The sequence below is a fragment of the Delphinus delphis genome, unplaced genomic scaffold, assembly GCF_949987515.2.
Source record: "Delphinus delphis unplaced genomic scaffold, mDelDel1.2 scaffold_189, whole genome shotgun sequence".
NCBI lineage: Eukaryota > Metazoa > Chordata > Mammalia > Artiodactyla > Delphinidae > Delphinus > Delphinus delphis.
The window spans coordinates 219,141-243,618 of record NW_027192810.1 but is presented as its reverse complement, the minus strand read 5'-3'; the positions used below and the strand labels follow the sequence as shown (position 1 = coordinate 243,618).

General features: G+C 40.2%; 1 protein-coding gene across 1 annotated transcript in view; it reads left to right on the top strand.

Annotated features, from left to right (window-relative positions):
- The window catches only part of LOC132419366 (formin-2-like), a 312,831-nt gene that overhangs the window by 160,775 nt on the left and 127,578 nt on the right, over nt 1–24,478 (top strand). Inside the window, exon 7 of the mRNA XM_060003288.1 lies at nt 16,629–16,716. Within this exon, the coding sequence (XP_059859271.1) occupies nt 16,629–16,716 (88 nt within the window). The remainder of the gene's footprint in view (nt 1–16,628; nt 16,717–24,478) is intronic.

The following is a 24,478-nucleotide window of genomic DNA, read 5'->3' as shown; positions in this document are numbered from 1 at the left end:
TTGTTTGTTGGAAGATTTTTAATTACAGTTTCAATTTCATTATTTGTGATAGGTCTGTTTATATTTTCTAATTCTTCCCTGTTCAGTCTTGGAAAATTGTACCCTTCCAAGAATTTTTCCATTTCTTCATGGTTGTCCATTTTATTGGCATATAGTTGTTTGTAGTAGTCTCTTATAATCCTTTGTGTTTCTGCAGTGTTAGTTGTGATTTCTCATTCTAATTTTATTGATTTGTATCCTCTCCCTTTTTTTCTTGATGAATCTGGTTAAAGGTTTATCAACTTTGTTTATCTTCTCAAAGAACCAGCTTTTAGTTTTATTGATCTTTGTTATTGTTTCCTTCGTTTCTATTTCATTTATTTCTGCTCTGATATTTATGATTTCTTTCCGTCTACTGACTGGGTTTTCCTTGTTCTTCTTTCTCTAGTTGCTTTAGGTGCATGTAGGCTTAGATTGTTTGTTTGAGATTTTTCTTATTTCTTGAAGTGAGATTGAATTGCTATAAACTTCCCTCTTAGAACTGCTTTTGCTTCATCCCATAGGTTTTGGATCATTGTGTTTTCTTTGTCATTTGTTTCTATGTATTTTAAAATTTCTTCTTTGATCTTTTCAATGCTCTTTTGGTTATTTAGTAGTGCCCTGTTTAGCCTCCATGTATTTGTGTTTTTTTTACAGATTTTTTTCCTGTAATTGACTTCTCATCTCATAGTGTTGTGGTCAGAAAAGACGCTTGATATGATTTCAGTTTTCTTAAATTTTCCAAGGCTTGATTTGTGACCCAAGATGTGATCTGTCCTGGAGAATATTCCATGTGCACTTGAGAAGAAAGTGTATTCTGCCACTTTTGGGTGGAATGTTCTATAAATATCAATTAAATCTATCTGATCAATTGTGTCATTTAAAGCTTGTGTTTTCTTATTTATGTTCTGTTTGGATGACCTGTCCATTGGTGTAAGTGGGGTGTTAAGGTCCCCTAATATTATTGTGTTGCTGTCGATTTCCCCTTTCATGGCTTTTAGCATTTGCCTTATGTATTGAGGTGCTCCTATGTTGGGTGCATAAACATTTATAATTGTTATATCTTCTTGGATTGATCCATTGATCATTATGTTGTGTCCTTCCTTGTTTCTTGTGACAGTCTTTATTTTAGGTCTATTTTATATGATATGAGTATTGCTACTCCAGCTTTCTTTTGATTTCCATTTGCATGGAATATCTTTTTCCATCCCTTCACTTTCAGTCTGTATGTGTCCCTAGGTCTGAAGTGGGTCTCTTGTAGACAGCGTATATATGGGTCTTGTTTTTGTATCCATTCAGCCAGTCTGTGTCTTTTGGTTGGGGCATTTAATCCATTTACATTCAAGGTTATTATTGGTATGCATAGTCCTATTACCGTTTCCTTAATTGTTTTGTGTTTGTTTTAGTGGGTCTTTTTCTTCTCTTTTGTTTCCCACCTAGAGAAGTTTCTTTAGCATTTGTTGTGAAGCTGGTTTGGTGGTGCTGAATTGTCTTAGCTTTTACTTGTGTGAAAAACTTTTGATTTCTCTGTTGAATCTGAATGAGATCCTTGCTGGGTAGAGTAATCTTGTTGTAGGTTTTTCTCTTTCATCGCTTTAAGTATATCCTGCCACTCCCTGCTGGCCTGTAGAGTTTCTGCTTAAAAATCAGCAGGTATCCTTATGGGGATTCCTTTGTACGTTATTTTTGTTTTTCCCTTGCTGCTTTTAATATTTTTTCTTTGAATTTAATTTTTGTAACTTTGCTTAATATGTGTCTTGGTGTGTTTCTCCTAGGGTTTATCCTGTATGGGATACTCAGTGCTTCTTGGACTTGGGTGACTACTATTTCCTTTCCCATGTTAGGGAAGTTTTCCACTATAATCTCTTCAAATATTTTCTCAGACCCTTTCTTTTTCTCTTCTTCTTCTGGGACCCCTATTTTTTGAATGTTGTTGTGTTTAGTGTTGTCCCAGAGGTCTCTGAGACTGTCTTCAATTCTTTTCATTCTTTTCTCTTTGTTCTGCTCCTCAGCAGTTATTTCCACCATTTTGTCTTCCAGCTCACTTATTCATTCTTCTGCCTCAGTTATTCTGTTTTTGATTCCTTCTAGTGTATTGTTCATTTCAGTTTGTGTTTTGTTCATCTCTGTTTGTTTGTTTTTTAGTTCTTCTAGATCTCTGTTAAATATTTCTTGTATTTTCTCAATCCGTGCCTCCATTCTATTTCCAAGATTCTGGATCATCTTTACTATCATTACTATGAATTCTTTTTCAGGTAGATTGCCTATTTCCTCTTTATTTGTTTGGTCTTGTAGGTTTTTACCTTACTCCTTCATCTGTGACATATTTTTTTGCCATCTTATTTTTTTTTTTTTTAATGAGTGGGATTATGTTTCGGTTTTACTGGTTGTTTGGCCTGAGGCTTCCAACGCTGGAGTTTGTAGGCTGTTGGGTAGAGCTGGGTCTTGGTGCGGAGATGAGGACCTCTGTGACACCTCACTCCAATGAATATTCCCTGGGGTCTGAGGTTCTCTGTTAGTCTAGTGGCTCAGACTTGGAGCTCCCACTGCAGGAGCTTCAGCCCAACACCCTGCTCATGAACCAAGACCCCACAAGCCGTGCAGGGTAACCAAAAATAAAGAGAACAGTAATGAAGAGTAAAAAATCAAATTAGACTAGGAAACTAACAGATATGTTAGAAAGAATGTAAAAATAAAAATATAGATGAAACAACAACTGGAATGTAAAACAGAATCAAAATAGTAAAAAAAGAGGAGAAGAAAGAAAGAAAAAAAAAGGGTGGAAAAGGCCTTGGATGTGGAGGGCGAGCCTAAGCAGGGGCAGGGTTTGGGTGGTGGGTGAGGCCTATGCTTAGGACTCACAGGGTTGGAAAAAGCCCTTGGGGGCGGGTGGTGAGTGGGGCTTAGGCTCAATGGAACTGAAGGGGCCCGGGCGTGCCTCTGGTCTCACAGGGTGGGAGACCCCACCTAGGAGCACAGCAGGCTTAATGTGCCAGAGTTGGCAGGGCAGTCACCCTCTGCTCCTCTGCTGCTCCTCGGGTCCTGGATGGCCTCTCCCACCTGCCTCTCCTCTTCTCCCCCAGCCTCCCTCCTATGCCCACAGGACCCACGTAGCCAGGAGGGTGCTTTTTTTCTGTGGAATCTAATTTAAAAAAAAAAACATACAAATGAACTTATTTACAAAACAGAAAGAGACTCACAGATATCGAAAACAAATGTATGGTTACCAAAAGGGAAAGGTGGGAGGAGAGATACATTAGGAGGTTGGGAATAACATATACACACTAATATATATAAAATAGATAACCGAAAAGTACCTACTGTATAGCACAGGGAACTCTATTCAATGTTCTGTAATAACCTATATGGGAAAAGTATCTGAAAAAGAATAGATATGTGTATATGTATAACTGAACAACTTTGCTAAACACCTGAAACTAACACAAAATTGTAAATCAACTATACACAATAAAAATTTTAAAAAATGAATAAGATTAAAAAAATTTCTAGGCAGGGAGTTCCCTGGTGGTCCAGTGGTTAAGACTCCATGCTCCCAATGCAGGGGGCCCGGGTTCAGTCCCTGGTTGGGGAACTAAGATCCCACATACTGCAACTAACTGCTCACCACAACTAGAGAAGCCTGCCTGCTGCAACAAAGAGCCCATGTGCCTCAACAAAGATCCAGCACAGCCAAAATAAATAAATAAAATTTAAAAAAGTCTCCATGCACATTCAGCCAGGTAAAAAGTGTTCAAGATAACAGAGAAAATAAATTAATATTGAAAGATCTACAAAAATATTTATGAATAGATTCCCATTGTCCTAGATGCTTCTATAACCGTACTTCTATCGTGAGTTCCCAGTACTGGCTCAGTTATAAATTACATGAAGAAATAAAGGAATGTATAGACAGTGGAGCTAGGCCAAAGATACCTCCTTGATGCATTAATTGTTCAGACCAAAAATTAGTTAATGTTAATTTTAAACACATTTCAAGTTATGCAGCCTAATTATATTAACTGTGTTAGGGTCCTGAAAGTCTTGTCTGTGATCACATATATGAACACTTTGGTTTTACTCTGTCTCAAGGCCTAAGATTGTTCCTGGTCTGGACAGATGTATCATTCATCATGTAGAATGCCAGGAAAGCAAATTTAAATGGAGAAATCATTTACAGTTATTGGAAAACTACTCAAAGCTAATTGGGGTCTGATTTTTTTTTTTTTAAAGAAATTACATGGGAGGAAAGAAAGATAATATTAATTATCTTGTGGAATTAAATTCAGTAAAGAAAAAAAGCCACATGTTTTATTTACGACAAAACATTTAAAATGCCTTCTTAAATATTTAACTTCTATAGTTATAACTATTTGCTAGGACATTGCTAAGTTTCACATGCATTATCATGTTGAATATCTGCTACAGCTTTTTTTTTTTTTTTCTGGTACGTGGCCCTCTCTCTGTTGTGGCCTCTCTTGCTGCGGAGCACAGGCTCTGGACGCGCAGGCTCAGCGGCCATGGCTCATGGGCCCAGCCGCTCCGCGGCATGTGGGATCCTCCTGGACCAGGGCATGAACCCGTGTCCCCTGCATCGGCAGGCGGACTCTCAACCACTGCACCACCAGGGAAGCCCCTACGGGTTTTTTTTTTTTTTTTTTACATCTTTATTGGAGTATAATTGCTTTACAATGGTGTGTTAGTTTCTGCTTTATAACAAAGTGAATCAGCTATACATATACATATGTTCCCATATCTCTACCCTCTTGCGTCTCCCTACAGGTTTTTGAAGTTGATGCTGTTGGTATTTTTTTAGGTAAAGAAACTGAGATTTTAGGATGTTGGAGCAGCTTTTCCAGAAAGCATAAAAAGCAAACAGGAGAGCCTTAGGCCCTTGTGGTCCATGGGCTGGAAGCACTGGCATCACCTGGGAACTTGGGAGAACCTCAGCCCCACCCAGACCTAGGAACAAGTCTGCATTTTTATTTTTTTTAATTTATTTTATTGAAGTATAGTTGATTTACAATGTCATGTTAATTTCTGCTGTACAGCAAAGTCATTCAGTTATACATATATATACATTCTTTTTCATATTCTTTTCCATTATGGTTTATGGCAGGATATTGAGTATAGTTCCCTATGCTATACAGTAGAATCTTGTTGTTTATCCATCCTGTATACAATAGTTTGCATCTGCTAATCCCAGCCTCCCAGTCTATCCCTCCCCCAACCCTTCCCCACTGGTAACGATAAATTCATTCTCTAAGTCTGTGACTCTGTTTCTGGTGTGTAAATAAGTTCATTTGTATCAGTTTTGTAGATTCTGCATATGAACAGTATCATATGATATTTGTCTTTCTCTGCCTGACATAATTTCACTTAGTATGATAATCTCTAGTTATATGTATGTTGCTGCAAACGGCATTATTTCATTCCTTTTTATGGCTAAGTAATATTCCATTGTATATATGTACCACACCTTCTTTATCCATTCATCTGTCGATGGACATTTAGGTTGCTTCCATGTCTTAGCTGTTGTAAATAGTGCTACAATGACCTTGGGGTGCGTGTGTCTTTTAGAATTATGGTTTTCTCTGGGTGTATTCCCAGGAGTGGGATTGCAGGGTCATATGGAAACTCTATTTTTAGTTTTTTAAGGAACATCCATACTGTTTTCCACAGTGGCTGCACAACTTACATTCCCATCAACAGGGTAGCAGGGTTTCCTTTTCTCCACATCCTCTCCAGCATTTGTTATTTGCAGACTTTTTAATGATGGCCATTCTGACTGGTGTGAGGTGGTACCTCATAGTTTTGATTTGCATTTCTCTAATAATTAGCAATGTTGAGCATCTTTTCATGTGCCTGTTGGCCATCTGTATGTCTTTGGAGAAATGTCTATTTAGGTCTTCTGCCCATTTTTCGATTGGGTTATTTATTTATTTATGTTATTGAGTTGTATGAGCTGTTTGTATATTTTGGAAATTAAACCCTTGTCGGTCACATCATTTGCAAATATTTTCTCTCAGTGTGTAGGTTGTTTTTTCCTTTTGTTTATGGTTTCCTTTTCTGTGCAAAAGCTTGTAAGTTTGATTAGTTCCCATTTATTTATGTTTACTTTCATTTCTATTGCCTTGGAAGACTGACCTTAGAAAACAATTGTTGATTTATGTCAGAGAATGTTTTGCCTATGCTCTCTTCTAGGAGTTTTAAGGTATCGTGACTTATATTTAAGTCTTTAAGCCATTTTGAGTTTATTTTTGTGTATGATGTGAGGGAGTGTTCTAACTTCATTGATTTACATGCGGCTGTCCAGCTTTCCCAACTCCACTTGCTGAAGAGCAGAGTCTGCATTTTAAAAAGATCCCACGTAATTTATGTGCATGTTGAAGCTTGAGAAATAATGCTTTATTTTACAGATTCCATGTTCATAATTCCTACAGAGTCCTTCGTCAAAGGGATGTCTAAGATAAAAACTTCATTAAGAATATTAACTGACTCTGATATGAATTTGGAGAGATTTAAAGTAATCCCTTTTTTCTGGTTATATGTCCAAATTTTGTGGATTTCAAATAAATTTTTTCTTCCAGTTTTATTGAGCTGTAATTGACATACGGTACTTTATAAGTTTAAAGTGCACAGCATAATAATTTGACTCATATACATCAAGAAATGATTACCACAATAAGTTTAGCAAACATCCATCATCTCTTAGAGAAAACATTAAAGGAAAAGAAAAAAATTAAAATCGACTTGGAATGGCTGAGATGATGCAGTAAGAAGACCTGACCTCACCTCTTCCCATGAGGACCTCAAAATTACAACTATTTATAGATCAACTGTCTATGAGAACAACCTGAGGACCAGCAGAAGAGATCGTCTACAACTAAAGGCATAAAGAAGGAGCCACAACAAAAGGGGTAGGAGGGGCAGATATGAGGTTTAGTGAAGACCCATGCCCGTGGGCAGGTGAACCTCAAACAGGAGGATAATCACAGTTGCGGAGGTTCTCCTCAAGGAGCGAGGGCTCTCAGCCCCACTTCAGGCTCCCAGCCCGGGGGTCCTGCACTGGGAAGATGAGCCCCGAGAATATTTGGCTTTGAAGGCCAGCAAGCCTTGCTTTAGGGAGTCCCAGAGGACTGTGGGAAAAGACAATTTGTCCTTAAAGGGCAGAGTCAGGAGGTTGAAAGGAGCCTGGGACAGACCCTCTTGCTGATGGTGGAGAGTCTCCAGACAGGCTGAGGTAGCTGGGGCTCACCCTGGGGACAAGGACAGGCCTTTCAGGAGCTCTTTCTCCGTGTGGACACTGGAGCTGGTAGGCGCCATTTTGGAGTCCTCCCTCTAGCCTATTAGTGCTGGGACCTGGCCCCCCCATCCAATGGTCAGCACCAGTCCTGGCATGCCCCGGCTAAGCAGCCAACTGATCAGAGACACAGACCCATCCACCAGCAGGCTGCCTGCCCTCAGCTCCCTCATCCCCTTGTTGCCCAGGACCTGGCCTTGACCAACAGAGGGGGCGTGAATCAGCCCCACCCACCAGTGGGCCAGCATTAGCGCTAGGACACCCAGGGCCCTCCAGCTAGCTGTCAGGACCCAGACATGCCCATCAGTGGGCCGACACCAGATCCCTGGGTCTGGAATTCAAGACCCCAAGACCCAGCTCCACCCACCAACTGGCTGACAGAAGCTATGGAACCCCCAGAATCCTGCAGAGAGAGATCCTGGGACACAGTTCTACCCACCAGTGGGCCAGCACTTTCCCTGGGACCCCTTGGACCCTGGTCCTTCACAGCAGATGGCTGACACGAGCTCTAGAATCACCGGGCCCCACAGCCAGAGAGCCTGGTTCTTGGCTCTGCCCACTAGAGGGTCTGCACCAGCCCCAAGATGCCCTGGGCCTTGGTCCCACCCATCAGTGGGCTGACACCAGCTCCAAGAAACCCTGGACACTGCAGCCAACTGCATCAGGAACTGCCCCCACACATCAGTGGACCAGAACCAGGCCTTGGAAGCTCCCTCCACCCCACCTTCCACACCAGGCCCCAAACTCACTCACAAGCAGGCTAACACTGGCTCCCGGAAACCTCTAGCCCACAGCCATCCACCCCAGTATCTCCCCTGCCAACCACTGGGCCAGCACTAGGACCAGGACTCCCTGGGCCCTGCAGCAAGCCATGCCTGGGCCCGGCCCTGATCAACAGCAGGTGCAGCCTCCACACTAGGCAGGGCCTGGCAACCAAATGGGCCAGGGTGCAACTTCACCTACCAGTGCCCCCACAGCAGTCAGTCCCCCACAACAAAAGCACCCACATGACCCACTGAGGGGGCACCCCTGGAGCATTTAGGGGAGTATGTTTCCTGCTTAAGTCCACTTCTCCAACATCGGGAAATGTAACCAACCACCAAATATATAGAAATGAAAAGAGAATTAGGAAAAATGAGGTGACAGAGGAACATGTTTCCAATGAAGGAACAAGATGTAACCCCAGAAGAAGGACTAAGTCGGGTGGAGATAATCAACCTCTCTTCAAGATAATGAAGGTAAAGATGATCAAAGAACTTGGGAGAAGAATGGATGAACCCTGTAAGAAGTTAGAAGTTTCTAGGAAAGAGTTAGAAAGTATAACTAACCAAAGAGCTGAAGAATAAAATAACTGCAATTTAAAATACACTGGAAGGAATCCATAGTAACTTAGATGATACAGAGGAATGAATCAGCAAACCGGGATACCAAATAGTGGAAATTGCTCAAACAGAATAGAAAAAAGAAAAAAAACTTGTAAAATGAGAGTTTGAGAGACTTCTGGAACAACATCAAGCATCCTGATTCTCACTTTATAGGGGCCCCAGGAGGAGTAGAGAGGAATAAAGGGACAGAGAAGTTATTTGAAAACCTATTGGCTGAAAAGTTCCCTAACCTGTGAAAGAAAGGTGACATCCAGGTCCAGGAAACACAGAGAGTCCCAAATAAGATCAACCCAAAGATGTCTACACATTGTAATTAAAATGGCAAAAATTAAAATATAGAATATTAAAAGCAGCAAGGGAAAAGCAACTAGTTCATACAGGGGGACTCCCATGAGGCTATCACCTGACTTTTAGCCGAAACGGCAGGCCAGAGGAAGTGGCATGATATATTTAAAGCAGTGTGAGGAAAAAAACCTACAACCAAGAATATGGTACCAGGGAAGTCCATCATTCAGATTCAAAGGAGATATAAAGAGTTCTGCAGACAAACGAAAGCTAAGACAGTTCAGCACCACCAAACCAGCTTTACAAGAAATGCTAAAGGGACTTTTCTAGAAAGGCCACAACTAGAAATACGAAAATTGCAAAAAGGAAAATCTCATTGATGAAGGCAAATATACATTAAAGGTAATAGATCAAAATTAGTAGAGAGGTTAAAAGACAGAAATAGTAAAATCATCTGCATCCACAATAAGTAGTTACAGAAACATGTAAAATATGATGTCAAAAACAGTAAACTTAAAAAAAAAACAAACAGTAAACTTGGTGGGGGAAGTAAAAATGCAGGATTGCTAAAAGATATTTGAATTAAGAGATCAGAAATTTAAAATAATCACGTATAACTAAAAAGCTACAGTAATCAAAACAGTATGGTATTGGCACAGAAACAGACACTTGGATAAATTGAACAGGATAGAAAGCCCAGTAAGAAACCCATGTACTTACGGTCAATTAATCTACCACAAAGGAGTTAAGAATACCCAGTGGTGATAAGGCAGTCTCTTCAATAAGTGGTGCTGGAAAACTGGACAACTACATGGAAAAGAATGAAATTAGAACATTCTCTAACACCATAGACAAAAATAAGCTCAAAATGGATAAAGACCTAAATGTAAGATTGATATTCTAAAACTAGAGGAAAACATAGGCAGAACACTCTTGCACATTGGCCTTAGCAATATTGTTTTTGGATCTGTCTCCCAAAGCAAAGGAAATATAAGCAAACATAAACAGGTGGGACCTAATTAAACTTAAAACCTTTTGTACAGCAAAAGAAACCATCAACCAAACGAAAAGAGAACGTACTGAATGGGAGAAAATATTTGCAAATGATATGACCCATAAGGGATTAATATCCAATGTATATAAATAGCTCATACAGCTCAACATTAAAAAAACAACCTGATTAAAGAATGGTCAGAAGACCTGAATAGATATTTTTCCAAATAAGGCCAACAGGTAGATTAAAATGCTCAACATGGTTAATTATCAGAGTAATGCAAATCAAATCCACAGTGAGATATCATCTCACACCTGTCAGAATGGTTATCATCAAAAGGAACACAAATAACAAATGTTGGCGAGGATGTAGAGAAAAGAGAACCCTTGTACACTGTTGGTGGGAATGTAAACTGGTGCAGCCACTGTGGAAAACAATATGGAGGCTTCTCAAAAAAACTAAAAATGGAACTACCATATGACCAAGCAGTTCCACTCCTGGGTATATGTCCAAAGAAACCCAAATATGCTAATTTGAAAAGATACATGCTCTGCAGTGTTCATAGCAGCATTGTTTGCAATAGCTAGGATATGGAAGCAACCTAAGTGCCCATCAACAGATGAATGGATAAAGAAGATGTGACATATATATATGTGTCACATTTCTAGATGTCTCTCTCTCTCTCTCTCTGTGTGTGTGTGTGTATATATATATATATATATATTATATATATATATAATATATATATTATATATTATATATATATATATATATATATAAAATGGAATACTACTCAGCCATAAAAAAGAATGAAATAATGCCATTTGCAGCAACATGAATGGACTTGGAGGGCATTATGCTAGGTGAAATGAATCAGACAGGGAAAGACAAATACTGTATGATATCACTTTTATGTGGAATCTAAGAAACACAAGAAACTAGTGAATATAATAAAAAAGAAGCAGACTCACAGATATAGAGAACATACTAATGATTACCAGTGGGCAGAGGGAAGGGGAGAGGGTCAATAAAGGGGTAAGGGAATAAGAGGTACAAACTATAGGTATGAAATAAGCTACAAGGATATATTGTACAACATGGGGAATATAGCCAATATTTTATAGTGACTACAAATGGAGCATAACCTTTAAAAATTGGGAATCACTGTATTGTACACCTGTAACTTATATAATATTGAATAGCAACTATACTTCAATAAAAACAAATTAAAAAATAAAATAAACACACACATATACACATATATATGTGTATATATTTTATATATATAATATATACAGAGAGAGAGAGAAAAATTGTTATTGTTGTATATAAACCTCATGGTTACCACAACCCAAAAATCTATACTAGATAACACACAAAAAATGAGAAAGGTATCCAAACATAAGATAGTTATCACATCACAAGGGAAGTGAACAAAGAAAGAAAGGAACAAAAAAGAATTATAAAAACAATTAATAAGGGAGATTGGGATTGACATATACACTACTATGTATGAAATAGATAAGTAATGAGAACCTACTGTATAGCACTGGGAACTCTACTCAATACTCTGTGGTGACGTAAATGGGAAGGAAATCCAAAAAAGAGGGGGTATATGTATATGTGTAGCTGATTCACTTTGCTGTATAGTAGAAACTAATACAACATTGTAAAGCAACTATAGTCCAATGAAAATTAATTAAAAAAACAATTAACAAAATGGCAATAAGTACATATCTATCAATAATTACTTTAAATGTACATGGACTAAGTGCTCCAATCAAAAGACATAGATTGGCTGAGTGGATACACAAACTGGGCCCATATATATGTTACCTACAAGAGACTCATTTCAGATCTAAAGACACACACAGCCTGAAAGTGAGGGGAGTAACAAGTATTCTGTACAAATGGAAATGAAAAGAAAGCTGGGGTACTAATACTTATACCAGACAAAATAGACTAAAATGAAGACTGTAACAATAGATAAAGAATGACATTAAATAGTGATCAAGGGATCAATCCAAGAAGTTACAACAATTGTAAGTGTATATGCACCCAACGTAGGTCCATGTAAATACATGAAGAAAATATTAACAGACAAAAAGGGAGAAACTGACAGTAAATAACAGCAGACTTTATAGCCATTCTGACAGGTGTGAGATGTTATCTTATTATGGTTTTGATTTGCATTTCCCTAATGATTAGTGATGTTGAGCATTTTTCATGTGTCTCGGGGCCATCTGTATGTCTTCTTTGGAAAAATGTCTATTCTGGTCTTTTGCCCATGTTTTAATCAGGTTGTTTGGTTGGTGTTTTTTTGTTTGTTTTGTTTTGTTTTTAAATAAATTTATTTATTTATGTATTTTTGGCTGTGTTGGGTTTTTGTTGCTGCACATGGGCTTTCTCTAGTTGAGGCAGCTCTCTACTCTTCATTGTGGTGTGCGGGCTTCTCATTGCCGTGGCTTCTTTTGTTGTGGAGCATGGGCTGTAGGTGTGCAAGCTTCAGTAGTTGTGGCTCATGGGCTCAGTAGTTGTGGCTTGTGGACTCTAAAGCTCAGGCTCAGTTGTTGTGGTGCATGGCCTTAGTGCTCCATGGCATGTGGGATCTTCCCAGACCAGGGCTTGAACCTATGTCTCCAGCATTGGCAGATGGATTCTTAACCACTGCGCCACCAGGGAAGTCCCTTGTTTTTTGTTTTTTATTGTTGAGTTGTATGAGTTCTTTGTATATTTTGGATATTAACTCCTTATCAGATACATTGTTTGGATGTATCTTCATCCATTCAATTAGGCTGCCTTTTGTTGTTGTTGTTCTTAGTTTCCTTCACTGTGAAAAAGGTTTTTAGTTTGACGTAGTCCCATTTGTTTAGTTTTGCTTTTGCTTTTCTTACCTGAGGTGACATATTCAAAAAACTATTGCTAAGACTGATGTCAAAGAGCATATTGCCTGTGTTTTCTTATAGTTTTATGGTTTCCAGTCTTATATTTATGTCTTTATCCATTTGAGTTTATTTTTGAATGTGGTGTGAGAAAGTAATCCACTTTGATTCTTTTACATGTAGCTGTTCAGTTTTCCCAACATCATTTATTGAAGAGACTGTCTTTTCTCCACTGTATATTTTTGCCTCCTTTGTTGTAGATGAATTTGACCATATAAACTCAGGTTTATCTTTGGATTCTCTATTCTGTTCTGTGGATCTGTGTGTCTGTTTTTTTATTCCAGTACAATACTGTTTTGATTATGGTAGCTTTGTTGTGTAGCTTGAAATCAAGGAGTGTGATACCTCCAGCTTTGTTCTTTCTAAAGATGTTTTTGGCTATTTGGAATCTTTTGTGTTTCCATGCAGATTTAGCCTTATTTATTCTATTTCTGTGAAAAATGACTGTAGCATTTTGACACGGATTGCACTGAATCTGTAGATTGCCTTCTGGAATATTCAAATTTGCTAAATCTGTATTTTCTGCTTTTCATCTAAGCATTTTAAGATCATTTTGTAAGAGTCAACTCCTTCATCTCCATTATATATATGGTCACTGGATTCTTAAAATGTTATAGTTTGATAGCTTCAAGTTCTTGTTATTCAGTGTATTAAAGGGGGGGGGGGAGAGAGAGAGAGAGAGAGAGAGAGAGAGAAGTGATGATGGTGGTTTCTTTATATTAGGTTGAATAACTCTGGGGAACTGTGGAGGAACTGATCCTTTTAGACATGTGTTCTCTCCTGTATGTATGCTTTTTGGAAGGTGATCAATAATTATTATTCCTGTCTATAATCTTTGGCATTTAAATGTAACATACAGTTTGTAGTCAAGTCCATTTCAATTATAAGAGGAAAAGCAAGTTTCAGGTATGAACTGTGAAACAGTCTGTGAAGAGGCTATGTGACCTACCCTTATTTATGAGCCTCTCAGGTTTAAAAGGCAAGGGAGTGACATGCAAATAGCGGCACTTTTAGAGATAATACTGGAGAATGGATGGGAAGACATGAGAATCGTTGTTTATTCTATAATCACCTGGAAGGCTTTTTAAAATGCTGATTGAGTCTTTCTTTGGCTAGATCTTCTAACTAACAGCTTTCTGACAGAGATTTTGCATCTTTAATAAGTTCCCAGGTGATTATGGTGCCCTCTCTTGCAGGAAATACACCTTGGGAACCACTGGACTAGAACTGGGAAGTCTGGTTAGGATCCTTTGCATTGATCTCTGCAAGTTATAATACAGAAGTAAATGCTGACAGTAGATTTAGGGAGGAAGGGGTAGATTTCAAGGATAGAGCAGACTTACAACTGACAGGACTTGTCAGACCAGAACATGCAGGTGAAGGAGAGGGGGTTGGATCTAGAATGATTTCTGGATTTCTAACTTTGATGGTGGACTGAAAATCGTGGTGCATGATCTCAACATATGGAATAAAAGAGGAGAAGCTGAGTAGGTTTTTGGGGTGGGCTTGATGACAAGTTTGGTATTAGACATGTCAGATGGAGGTTTATGTGGGTAATTGAAGTGGAGATATTTGTTAGAAAAATAGGATACTGCTGAGGTTAAGATGCTGTTAAAAGAACACAGTTATATAAGTGCAGGCATACATGTTGATGGAGGAGAAAATATAGGTCATACATTGAAGAGAATATGGAGCTGAGAGCAGAACTCTGGGATATGCCAATATTTAATGTGAAATCAGAATAGTTCACCTTAAAAAAGCCTGAGCCAGACTGGCAGGAATCCTGGAGTACAGAGGGTCAACTTTAAAAATAAAATAGCCAGTTTTCTCAGCAGCATGAGTTTATTTGGTAATAACCAGGGGAATTGTAATTGGGGAAATAAATTCAAGCTTTTGACCACAGGGAAATGCGGAGAACAAAGGGCAGGAGCTTTTATAGAGAAAAGGGGCAGTGGGCGGGGCTCTCCTCTATAAAAGTTCATTGGAGGAAAGTGGGAGTTCAGGTTTCTCATTGGCTGAGCTGTGACATTTTTCCATTGGCCGAGCTTGTTGCTGGGCGGTAAGAACATCTCCCTTCCTCCTGCCGGGGAAGTAGAGACTCCTTCGCGTTGGAGGTGCGAGGACCCTCTCTTCCCGTTTGGGTGATTGACCCCCAGTGGTAGACGTGAGAGCTCCCTGTGCAGGCCTTCCAGACGCCAGTTTTAATTGAGGGTTAGAAATTAATTTTCACCAGAATTTTTATAAGGGTGTAATAAACATGTCAGCACAGCAGGAAGGTCAGACGACACACGGATGCAGATGTGCTCATTGTAATTAGGAACCGGCGGGGAGTGGGGTGGGGGGAGATAGGAAACCTTAGGAAAAGCAGTTTTTTCAGCGTAGCACAGATGAGACCCAGATTCTATTTATTTGAAGTTAGAAACATTTTTAGAACAGAATACATGCCTTCTGCTTTTCTGAAATTAAGTTTCTATATTTTCAGCTCGGAAGAGGAAATTGTTATTGATAAAAATAGTTTAGGTATGAATGGATTCAAATTCAAGTTCTAAGCTGAATTAAATAAAATGTTTAAAGAGCAAACTGAGAATCAGTTTCTATGTCTTTCCTATTAGGAGGCACTGCTTCTTGTAGGGTGTTAATGTCCCTTTCCTCAGGAAGCTTTCAGAAATGACTGTGGGGTTTTTGCGGTTGGTTCTCCTGGAAGGGATTTGTCTTTTTCTCCACCCGTTTCCCTGATAGGGAACCAAGAATGCTCTTATTCCTGTTGAGAATATTATCTTACACTGTGATTTGTTTGACAGCTGGGCATGATTATTTTATTAGTTTCCTAATTGATCAACTTAGGGCAGCTGTCACTTCTGGAATTTGACCTTAACATTTTTCTTTTCCTCCAGTGTTTTTCTAAGCAAATTTATAACAAAATGCTGAGAGTAAGTAGAAATTGCTACTCTACGTAAGATCAGTTATCTGAGATAATAGTGTCATAAGCAGGATTTATCAGTGATGTGTTATAGTCTAGAAAACATAATTTAAACCTGCCTACATCTGTGTTAGGAAACTTCTCATGGGTTGTGTGGATTGACTCTTCCGGACTCTCTGGAAGGATTTGAGATTGAGCTAACACAGCCCGTTAGATTTGATGATTGTATCACAATTAATTAGTTGGAAGGTTCCTTCCAAAATGTGGGCCAAATGCAAAACGAGAGCAAATGCCAGTAAAATAGTGAGCTTTCTAAAAAACCTTCATAAAAGCACATTTTCTATTTTGTGGTCAAACTAATCTGATCTAACAGATTCTCTGCGTACTTTTATTTTTTCCCTTTACTTATTGGCCAGTGTTTCAAGGTTCTGCATTTAAAAACAAAGAACACTTTTTAAATCTCAGGCTGCAAATGATCAGGTGTGTAACTGTTATTTTACAGAGACCAAACTAACTTCCTAGATGGTTAGAAATTTCAGTGATGGCAGATCAGGCTCTTACAAGGCAGGTAAAGAACCTGATGCTGAGGCTGCTGGTGAACAACAGGGCAAAGGCAGGGCTTTTGAAGACAGGAGAAGCAAAACCCAAAAGCTTGTTCACATCAGTTCTGGTACTTTAGCTGTTCTAAGTTATTTGTTCTTCATTTAGGATAAAAATAACATGCTCTTAAGCCTATCACTGAGTTCAAATAACATTTCTCCCTTTTCCTTTCTTTCTTGAACAGGTTGTCAAGTTACTAAGCAACAAAAGGTCACAAGCAGTTGGAATATTGATGTCTAGCCTTCACTTAGATATGAAAGATATACAACATGGTAAGTGAAAAATAAAAATTCAGCTTTTGAATACTCAAATTTGGGCCAAAGGATGTGCTGCTTAGTGGTAAAATTATTTCATACTTAGACTCTCTGTGTAGATTAAGATGAGTATGTTTCCTGTAACTGCTACCAAACTTTCTACCATGATTGTTTCTGGAAAGGTTACGAGTAATTTGCCTTCTGTGTTATTTCTGTATCTTGCTAAGAGCATGATTCTCATGTGACATGTTTAGTGTGCATTAGCAAATATTTAATTTTTGACTCATGAGAAATACTAGTCCCACTGTGCTCTGTACCTGATTTGACTTCTCTGTGCCATGTCCAAAGAGGGACTGGTGAACACTGGTGAGATCCAGATGTGGGCCGTGCCTCAGCCCCTGACGATACCTGGGGAGGATAGTCCACAGGAGAGGAAAATACGCTGAGAGGGAATCTCAGATGTTTGCTGAGCTAACATAAAGAAGAGGAATAAACCTAAGATTTTCTAATAGATCAGCTAAAACCAGTGTACGAGTTACATGAAAGCATGTTTTGATTGTTGTTGTTTTTAAAATGTCCTTATGATTAGAGACGTGGAAGAGTAGACTGGATTACCGTGTATAGTGATTAAATGAAAACTCAAAACTGTTGAAGAGGCTGCATGACCACTTGTCTCAGTGCCTTTAAAGCATTGAGTAAGTGATGGGACGTATTCTCTTCATCCTCCTGTTCCGAGAGGCTGTGAGATGCTGAAAGAATCACTCAAGCAGCTTTATTATGTGTAACTTTTTAGGCTGGACAACTGGCCCCTCTTTTTTCAGTTCCTTGGGATGACGAGCGTGTAACCGCCAGGCTTCTCTCCACATACGGGGACCGAATTATTTTTGTAATAAGCATCAAAGATAATTTCAAGTTATTCTTACCTGTTTATGTTATTGTTGGTGATCCAGACGCATGGAAGCAGTAATAGCATGATATTTTGTTATTCTTTATGGTGTTGTTTTAATTTATATCTTTAACCAGGCTTATAAAATATTTTCTATATTTGGAAATAGGGTGATTTTTACCATTTTTAAAATGGCTTTCATGTCAGTATTTTAATACTTTACTATTGACAGGCATCCCTATGCTATATTGTCCTATCACACTTGTGCTGAAAGATATTGCCCAAAGGTGAATAGAGGAATTAAATTTATATTCAAAATGTCCCCTAAGCTGTTCAGAGCCTTAGAATAGATTTAAAGCAGATTAAATTATCCAATGGAATATGTTTACCTGTTAACAAAATATGGTTTAAAAATCATGAAAACATTTACCTGGCTTTCCAGCTTACCCCCGTGTGAATGTGGATTCTATTTGGTAGGCTTAAAATAATGTGTGGAATAATTCATAAATAGCACAAGCTTGTCCTGCCCTGTCAATCCGTGAGTAGCACAATCACAATTTAAATTTTTATTAAGCTGCTTTGGTGGTGAGGAGGCTTTCTCAAGTGGAAGCATTGGGGGTCGTTGTCATAGAACAGGACGCCAAGGCCGGCAACAAGAAACATTTGCTTTTCTAAAGCTGGCAGATGTAGCCCAGTCAAGCCATGGAATGAAATCTGAAATTAATGCTATGGTCCTTTCCTTCAATCGGATATTGCCTGGGTTGAGTTAGTAATGAGAACCTTCTGAGCAAAGGAGTCGACTAACGTGTGTGTGTGTGTGTGTGTGTGTGTGTGTGTGTGTGTGTGTGCGCCTTTCGGTGCCAGAAGCCCGAGTCTGCTGTGTGTTGTCGAGATTGCGGTGTCCGTGAGCAAATCACTTGTGGCCTCCATAGTAGAACTGACTTCTGTCAGGATGTGCCTCCACTGAGAAGTCCACGGAAGTGTAAACATCAATTGGTTTGGATGTGAAAGTGGCCACAGGATGTAACCAGACCTCCGGGGTCACCTTATACAAGAGCAAACTAAGCTCTTTCAGTGGTTGTGTCTTTTGCTCAATGTCACGCAGCTTGTTTTATTTTATTTTATTTTTTTCATTGTGGTCTTCCGAGTCTTTATTAAATTAAGTTTTCTTTGAATACCTAGTTTACTGAGAATTTTTTTGTTTTTGTTTTTTAAACATCTTTATTGGAGTATAATTGCTTTACAATGGTGTGTTAGTTTCTGCTTTATAACAAAGTGAATCAGCTATATGTATACATATATCCCCATATCCCCTCCCTCTTGCGTCTCCCTCCCACCTTCCCTATCCCACCCCTCTAGGTGGTCACAAAGCACCGAGCTGATATCCCTGTGCTATGCGGCTGCTTCCCACTAGCCATCTATTTTGCGTTTGGTAGTGTATATAGCGCAGCTTGTTAATAGGACAGACTGACCTGCCCTCAGCCCTCCTCACTAACTACTCCTCCTCTCCCATCAGCACATGCTGCTCCTTGAAGACTGTGCTTTTCCTACAACCAGCACTGGCATCTCAAAAACAAAGCATGTGTAAGATGGTAAAAAACTGCAGGGATTTTCTTCTCTGTCTTCTTCCCTGTCAGATAACTCTAGGAAAGCTTAGAGCTGAGTTTCCTTTGTAATATTTCTATTGTAAAGTGCCGCATTGGAGTAATTAGAATGGGAGGTTTGGGTCATAGGTGCCAAAGGTCTGATCCTCCTCTTGTCACCGTATGTGTGTGTGTGTGTGTGGCGCTTATGATGGAGGCCTGAGCTGCTGTGATGCAGTTGTGAACGTGCCTGGTAAACTCTAAATTATCCTGCATATTGTAACAATTTTTAGATGGGAAGGGTGAAAATGGTGTGCACTTCTGAAAACTCCCACTCCAAGGGTTTAGAATAATTTAAACTCTAGGATGAAGGTACTTTTCAGAGATTTGCCCTAGTCTGTGCTGGGGGTCTGAGCAAATCTGCGTTTAGGATCTCCTTAAATCAGCCTCCAGAGGCCCCGTCAGGCAGGGCTAACTGTCCATCACTGCAGGAGTTGATTTCCCTGTGTGTAGCCGTTCGAGTCCCAGTTTATTGTCAAGAGGGTCTAGAATCTGTACTTTGGGTGGGCCCTGAGCTTTTGTATTTAGCCCCGGGCCCCAGAAACTGTCAGCACGAAGTTCAGATTTGTTGGGTCAAGCAGGGCAAAGACAGGCTCTGAGCGAGCTCCTCTCTCAGGGCTTTCTCTTGCCTTTTGATTAGAATCCTAATTCCTATCTCATCAGCTCTTTGAAGACTTTAAGATATTTTACAAATATATTTTATCCAGCATTTTTATTTGTTCTCAACAGGAGGATTCCTTTAAATAATCTAGTATTATTCCCAGAAATTGGTATTATGAGAGTATCTACAGATTTGTAGTTTAGTGAAAATAAATTGAATTTTCTGTATAACTTTTGACCCATAAGGAGTCAGTGTGGTCTTCGCAACTCTTAGGTCCATTTTGGTAGATCATAGTAGCTGTAAAAGAATTCTGAATTTCATAGGGCTCAGCTTCCCCCCCCGACCCCCCATCTCCAGTCTCACTACTGGGTAGAAGGTCCACGTGGCTCATCATCCAGACTGGGATACCTTTGAGAGTGGAAGGGGTGCCATTAATAATACCGCCTGGACAACAAGTGCTAAGGGGACATTTTGCAGGCACACAAGTAGTAAGGTGACCCTGCCACCAGATCAAACGAAGCAGTTTCTGATCTAATTCTCTCTTGTTTAGATATTTATTAAACCCTGGCCAGTAGGGTTACTGTAACCCTGAGGTTGTCTAGCTTTCGGTGGTTGGAGGTCCTCTCACCAATATCTTGCCTGAAAGGTTTGCTCTGCACCGATACAGACCCATCACAGAGGGAGCGATCTTTTGCCCTCGGTATGCTGGAGACGCTGGAAATCCAGCGGAGCCAGGGCCACAACCAGGGCTTTTCGGGACAAAGCCTTGGGTGGCCTCCTTAAGGACCCCAGCTGTAGACTCACTCTGCGGGGTGTCTCGTGCTCAGCCTGTGGACGGAGGTGGCTGGGGCATGTCTAAGGGATTTCAGCTAATCCAGAGACCTTGTATACCCTTAGTTTCACGTATTCGTGTACAAACGTGCAAGCCTCATCTATCGGAGGGCTGAGGACCTTGCAGGAGCTGCCTCTGGAGTGTGGCCTTCTTATAGGCCACAGGGGCACCACCACCACCCTGAGGTGCAGGTGCCCCAAGTACTGAACCCTTAAGTGGCTCACGTACCCTGTTACATTCCCTTGGTACACGTATGTCAACATCGATTACAGATACAGTAGCAAGGGGCACCTAAGAAAGTGTTTGATGGCCCCACCCGTGGAAACAAGTGTCACTGTCCACCCAGGAGTAGCCGCCCCAGGCTGATAAGGCCCAGGTTTCTTCCCTCTTTTGAATGTCTGTCCTGTTTAAAGCCTGCTGGTATTGTGAGCCGAGGGCAGTGAATACTAAATTGTGTCCTTGTTGAAATTTCTATCCCTTTCAAATGCGATTTATCAAAATTATGTGACTTGAAATTAAAGGGGTTAATTAAGTAAAACTAACTAGTATTCTGTTAGAAATATAGTTGATAAGGTAAATGAAACCATGGTTGTTTTTGTTTTCGGTCTCTAAGCCTAATAATTGCTTTTCAAGCACTTTTTAAAAAAATTAAAAAAAAAATGTAGTTAAGGGGTTTCCTTGGTGGTGCAGTGGTTGAGAGTCCGCCTGCCGATGTGGGGAACAGGGGTTTGTGCCCTGGTCCGGACGGATACCGCTTGCTGCGGAGCGGCTGGGCCCGTGAGCCATGGCCGCTGAGCCTGCGCGTCCGGAGCCTGTGCTCCGCAACGGGAGAGGCCACAACAGTGAGAGGCCCACGTACCGCAAAAAAAAATATATATATAATAATAATAAATAAATAAATGTAGTTAAGGATACTTTACAAGGACAATAACATGTTTTAGATTTAAATCAGAAATTCCAGTGACGTCTGTCTGTCTCTCACCCCTCATTGGAACCGCATCATGTTGCTCATCTTTTGCTCTTCGGTCACTGGCTCAAAGGGGCTCAGAGCTGAGAAGCCTCTTCCTGATAACTGTATAGGAAGGAATTACATAAGGCAGCAGGTGCTTAGAAAGATAATTGCTCTTGACAAGCAGGATACACATTCTGAAACCTTTCTATCAGGATCCAAAGAGACGCACTCAGTATTGGTTTGAATTTTACCCCCACCCCCTCCCCCGATTATTACTGATAGTTGTGTAAAATGGTCCAGAGGAAGGGGGTAAATTTCCATGTTGCAGTGAAGGGAATTGAGGCTTATAGATCAAGTGTGTCCGTGACTTCCCCTTAATAAGGGCATCTGTCCCCCTGACTCCGAGTTCATGTTAGCTTGTTTCAGAGTGAGGACCTGTGTTATCTAATAATATGCAAAAACAGAACTGGCAGGAGTACATAACACTTTTTCCTACCAATATGGAGTTTTAAAACTTAGCACAATATAAATTTAGCAAATTTGGTTTCTTGCTTTAAGTGTCATTTTATACAAATTCCCTTGTTTGCTTATTGACTCTGTTCCTTAGAGAAATGAAGTTGTGGATCTTTTTTCACATCTGTAAATTGAGTAAAAATATTTTAAAGAAAATTATTAATTAGTGGAGTTGCTTGTTCTTGATTGAACCAAACAAAATTTTTATAGGAAAAGCAATCTGGGCTAAGGTTATCAAATAACTGAAGCATATTGTGATTATTGTAAGTCTGGTGGTACATAAAGGTGGAAATTTCTGTGTCTCTCTTTTAGGTACCAGTTGCTCAGAGAGTATGTAGAGAAATACAGGATATCCCCCTAGTGTGGTCCTTGGGGGTGCCTGCTTTCATTCAGACTCACTGTCTAAGCATATTATTTCTTCTCAGTGTCTTTGCTTCCCTCAGTTTCCCTCTACTTTCTAGTGTAGTCTAGCAACGATGAGGGCGTGAGTTCTGGGGCCAGGCTCCCTGGATTCTGTTATGGACTGAATGTTCATGCCCCAACCCATCCCACCCCACCCCCATTCCTGCGTTGAAGTCCTAACCTCAAATGTGATGGTATTTAGTGGGGACTTTGGGACATACTCAGGTTTAGATGAGGTCAAGAGGGCAGAACCCCCATGATGGGATTAGCATCCTAATAAGAAGAGGAGGAGAGACCAGGACTCTGTGAGCCAGGAAGAAAATCTGCCCCAGTTCCAGTCTCCAGAACCTTGAGACCTGAATTCCGGTTGTTTAAGCCACCCAGTCAAAGACAGATTTGGATCTCAGCCCTGCCACTGGTTAGGTAAGTAAACCTGGGAAAATTTCTTCATCTCTGTTCCTCACTTTCCTCACTAGTAAAAAGGGCTATTAAATGAGTTATTTCCTCTAAACACGTGCATACACGTTCACACACAAACACACACAGATACACACACCTTCACACATGCGTGCACATGAGCACACACACATAATCAGTATTTGTCCTCCCCTTCCTGGGATCCTTAGGGGATGAGGTGTGTTTTCAGGCTTTGGGAGTGTTTGAAACTCCAGATTGGCCACCCAGGGAGCCAGGAGGATGTGAAGGTCTTTTTCCTCCTTCGTGGCTTTGGGGGGTTCCACTACAAGCCTTGCCCAGGAGACAGCAGAGGGAGAAGAATGAAGGAGCTGTGCCCTGTGGTGGAATTCTCAAGTGAGAGGTAGGAGGCGAGAAATGGGGGTTCAGGTTCAGGGGGCAAGTAACCGTGGCAGATTCGATTGTTCTTAGCTTGGGTTTTCCATCAGTATTACTGAAATGCTGAGTTAATACTGGGCTGTGTCCATTTCTCTTTTCTGAATGGAGACAAATATGAGAATTATGCGTAATAGCAGCTCTTAGAAGTTAAGTGTGGCTGCATCTTTGGCTGGTGCTTTATCTGCAAGGAGAGCAGTTTGTTTGGGTCTTTAAAGGCCGGGGTCTCCTGTAACTTTGTGCTTTCTTATTATCGTCTCTGTGCTTTGTGTCACCCACATTCCACGTGCGTCGCTGGTGGGTCCTGGTGGCAGGGAAGATGGTGGAGGGAAGGAGTTAGGCTTTGGTGGTGAAATGAACCTTGGTGATGGACATGAGCAGAATCTAAGTACACGGACAGAGGCTTCTGTTTCCTGCTTTGACATACTATTTTCTTGAAAGGTGAGCTAGTTTCTAGCTTTGAGTGTAAAGTATAAGAACACTTAAAAATCCTGGAAATACCCTTTCTGAACTGTTGGAACTTTGTAGAATGTTTTGTGGTAACTCTTTCCCTGAGTATTCTGGTAGCCTACTCATGGAGCAGTTTTTTACCCCACTGTCTGCCACTGAATAATGTTTTTCTTATGAAATTTCTATCAAATAAGTTGTAGATTACAGACTCCAGGTTTCTTTTTTAATAGAATTTCTAATTTCTTTCTTGAAGATGCAAGCTTTTTCACTTGCCTATTAATTACCATAATGTTGACTGAAGAAAAATGCACAGCCTACAAGTTGCAAGTTAAGTTTTATTTGGGGACCTTACTGAGAACTAGAGCCTGGGAAACAGCCTCTCAGATACTCTGAGGAACTGTCCGAAGAGGTAAGGCAGGCACCGGGGCACATAGGAGTTTTTGCTGGAAAAAGAAAAGAAAACAAAACAAAACACATGTAGTCAGACATGAAAATATTACTGCTAATCACAAAAAACAGACATCTCAAGTTAATGATTATAGTGCTTTTCTGTGTATGGGAAGATGCCAGAGTCTGGGCTTATGGGGATCATTCCTTTGATGTGTGCCTCAGCTGTCTGGGCCAGTGTCCTATTTTTCTCCACCTCAAGTCC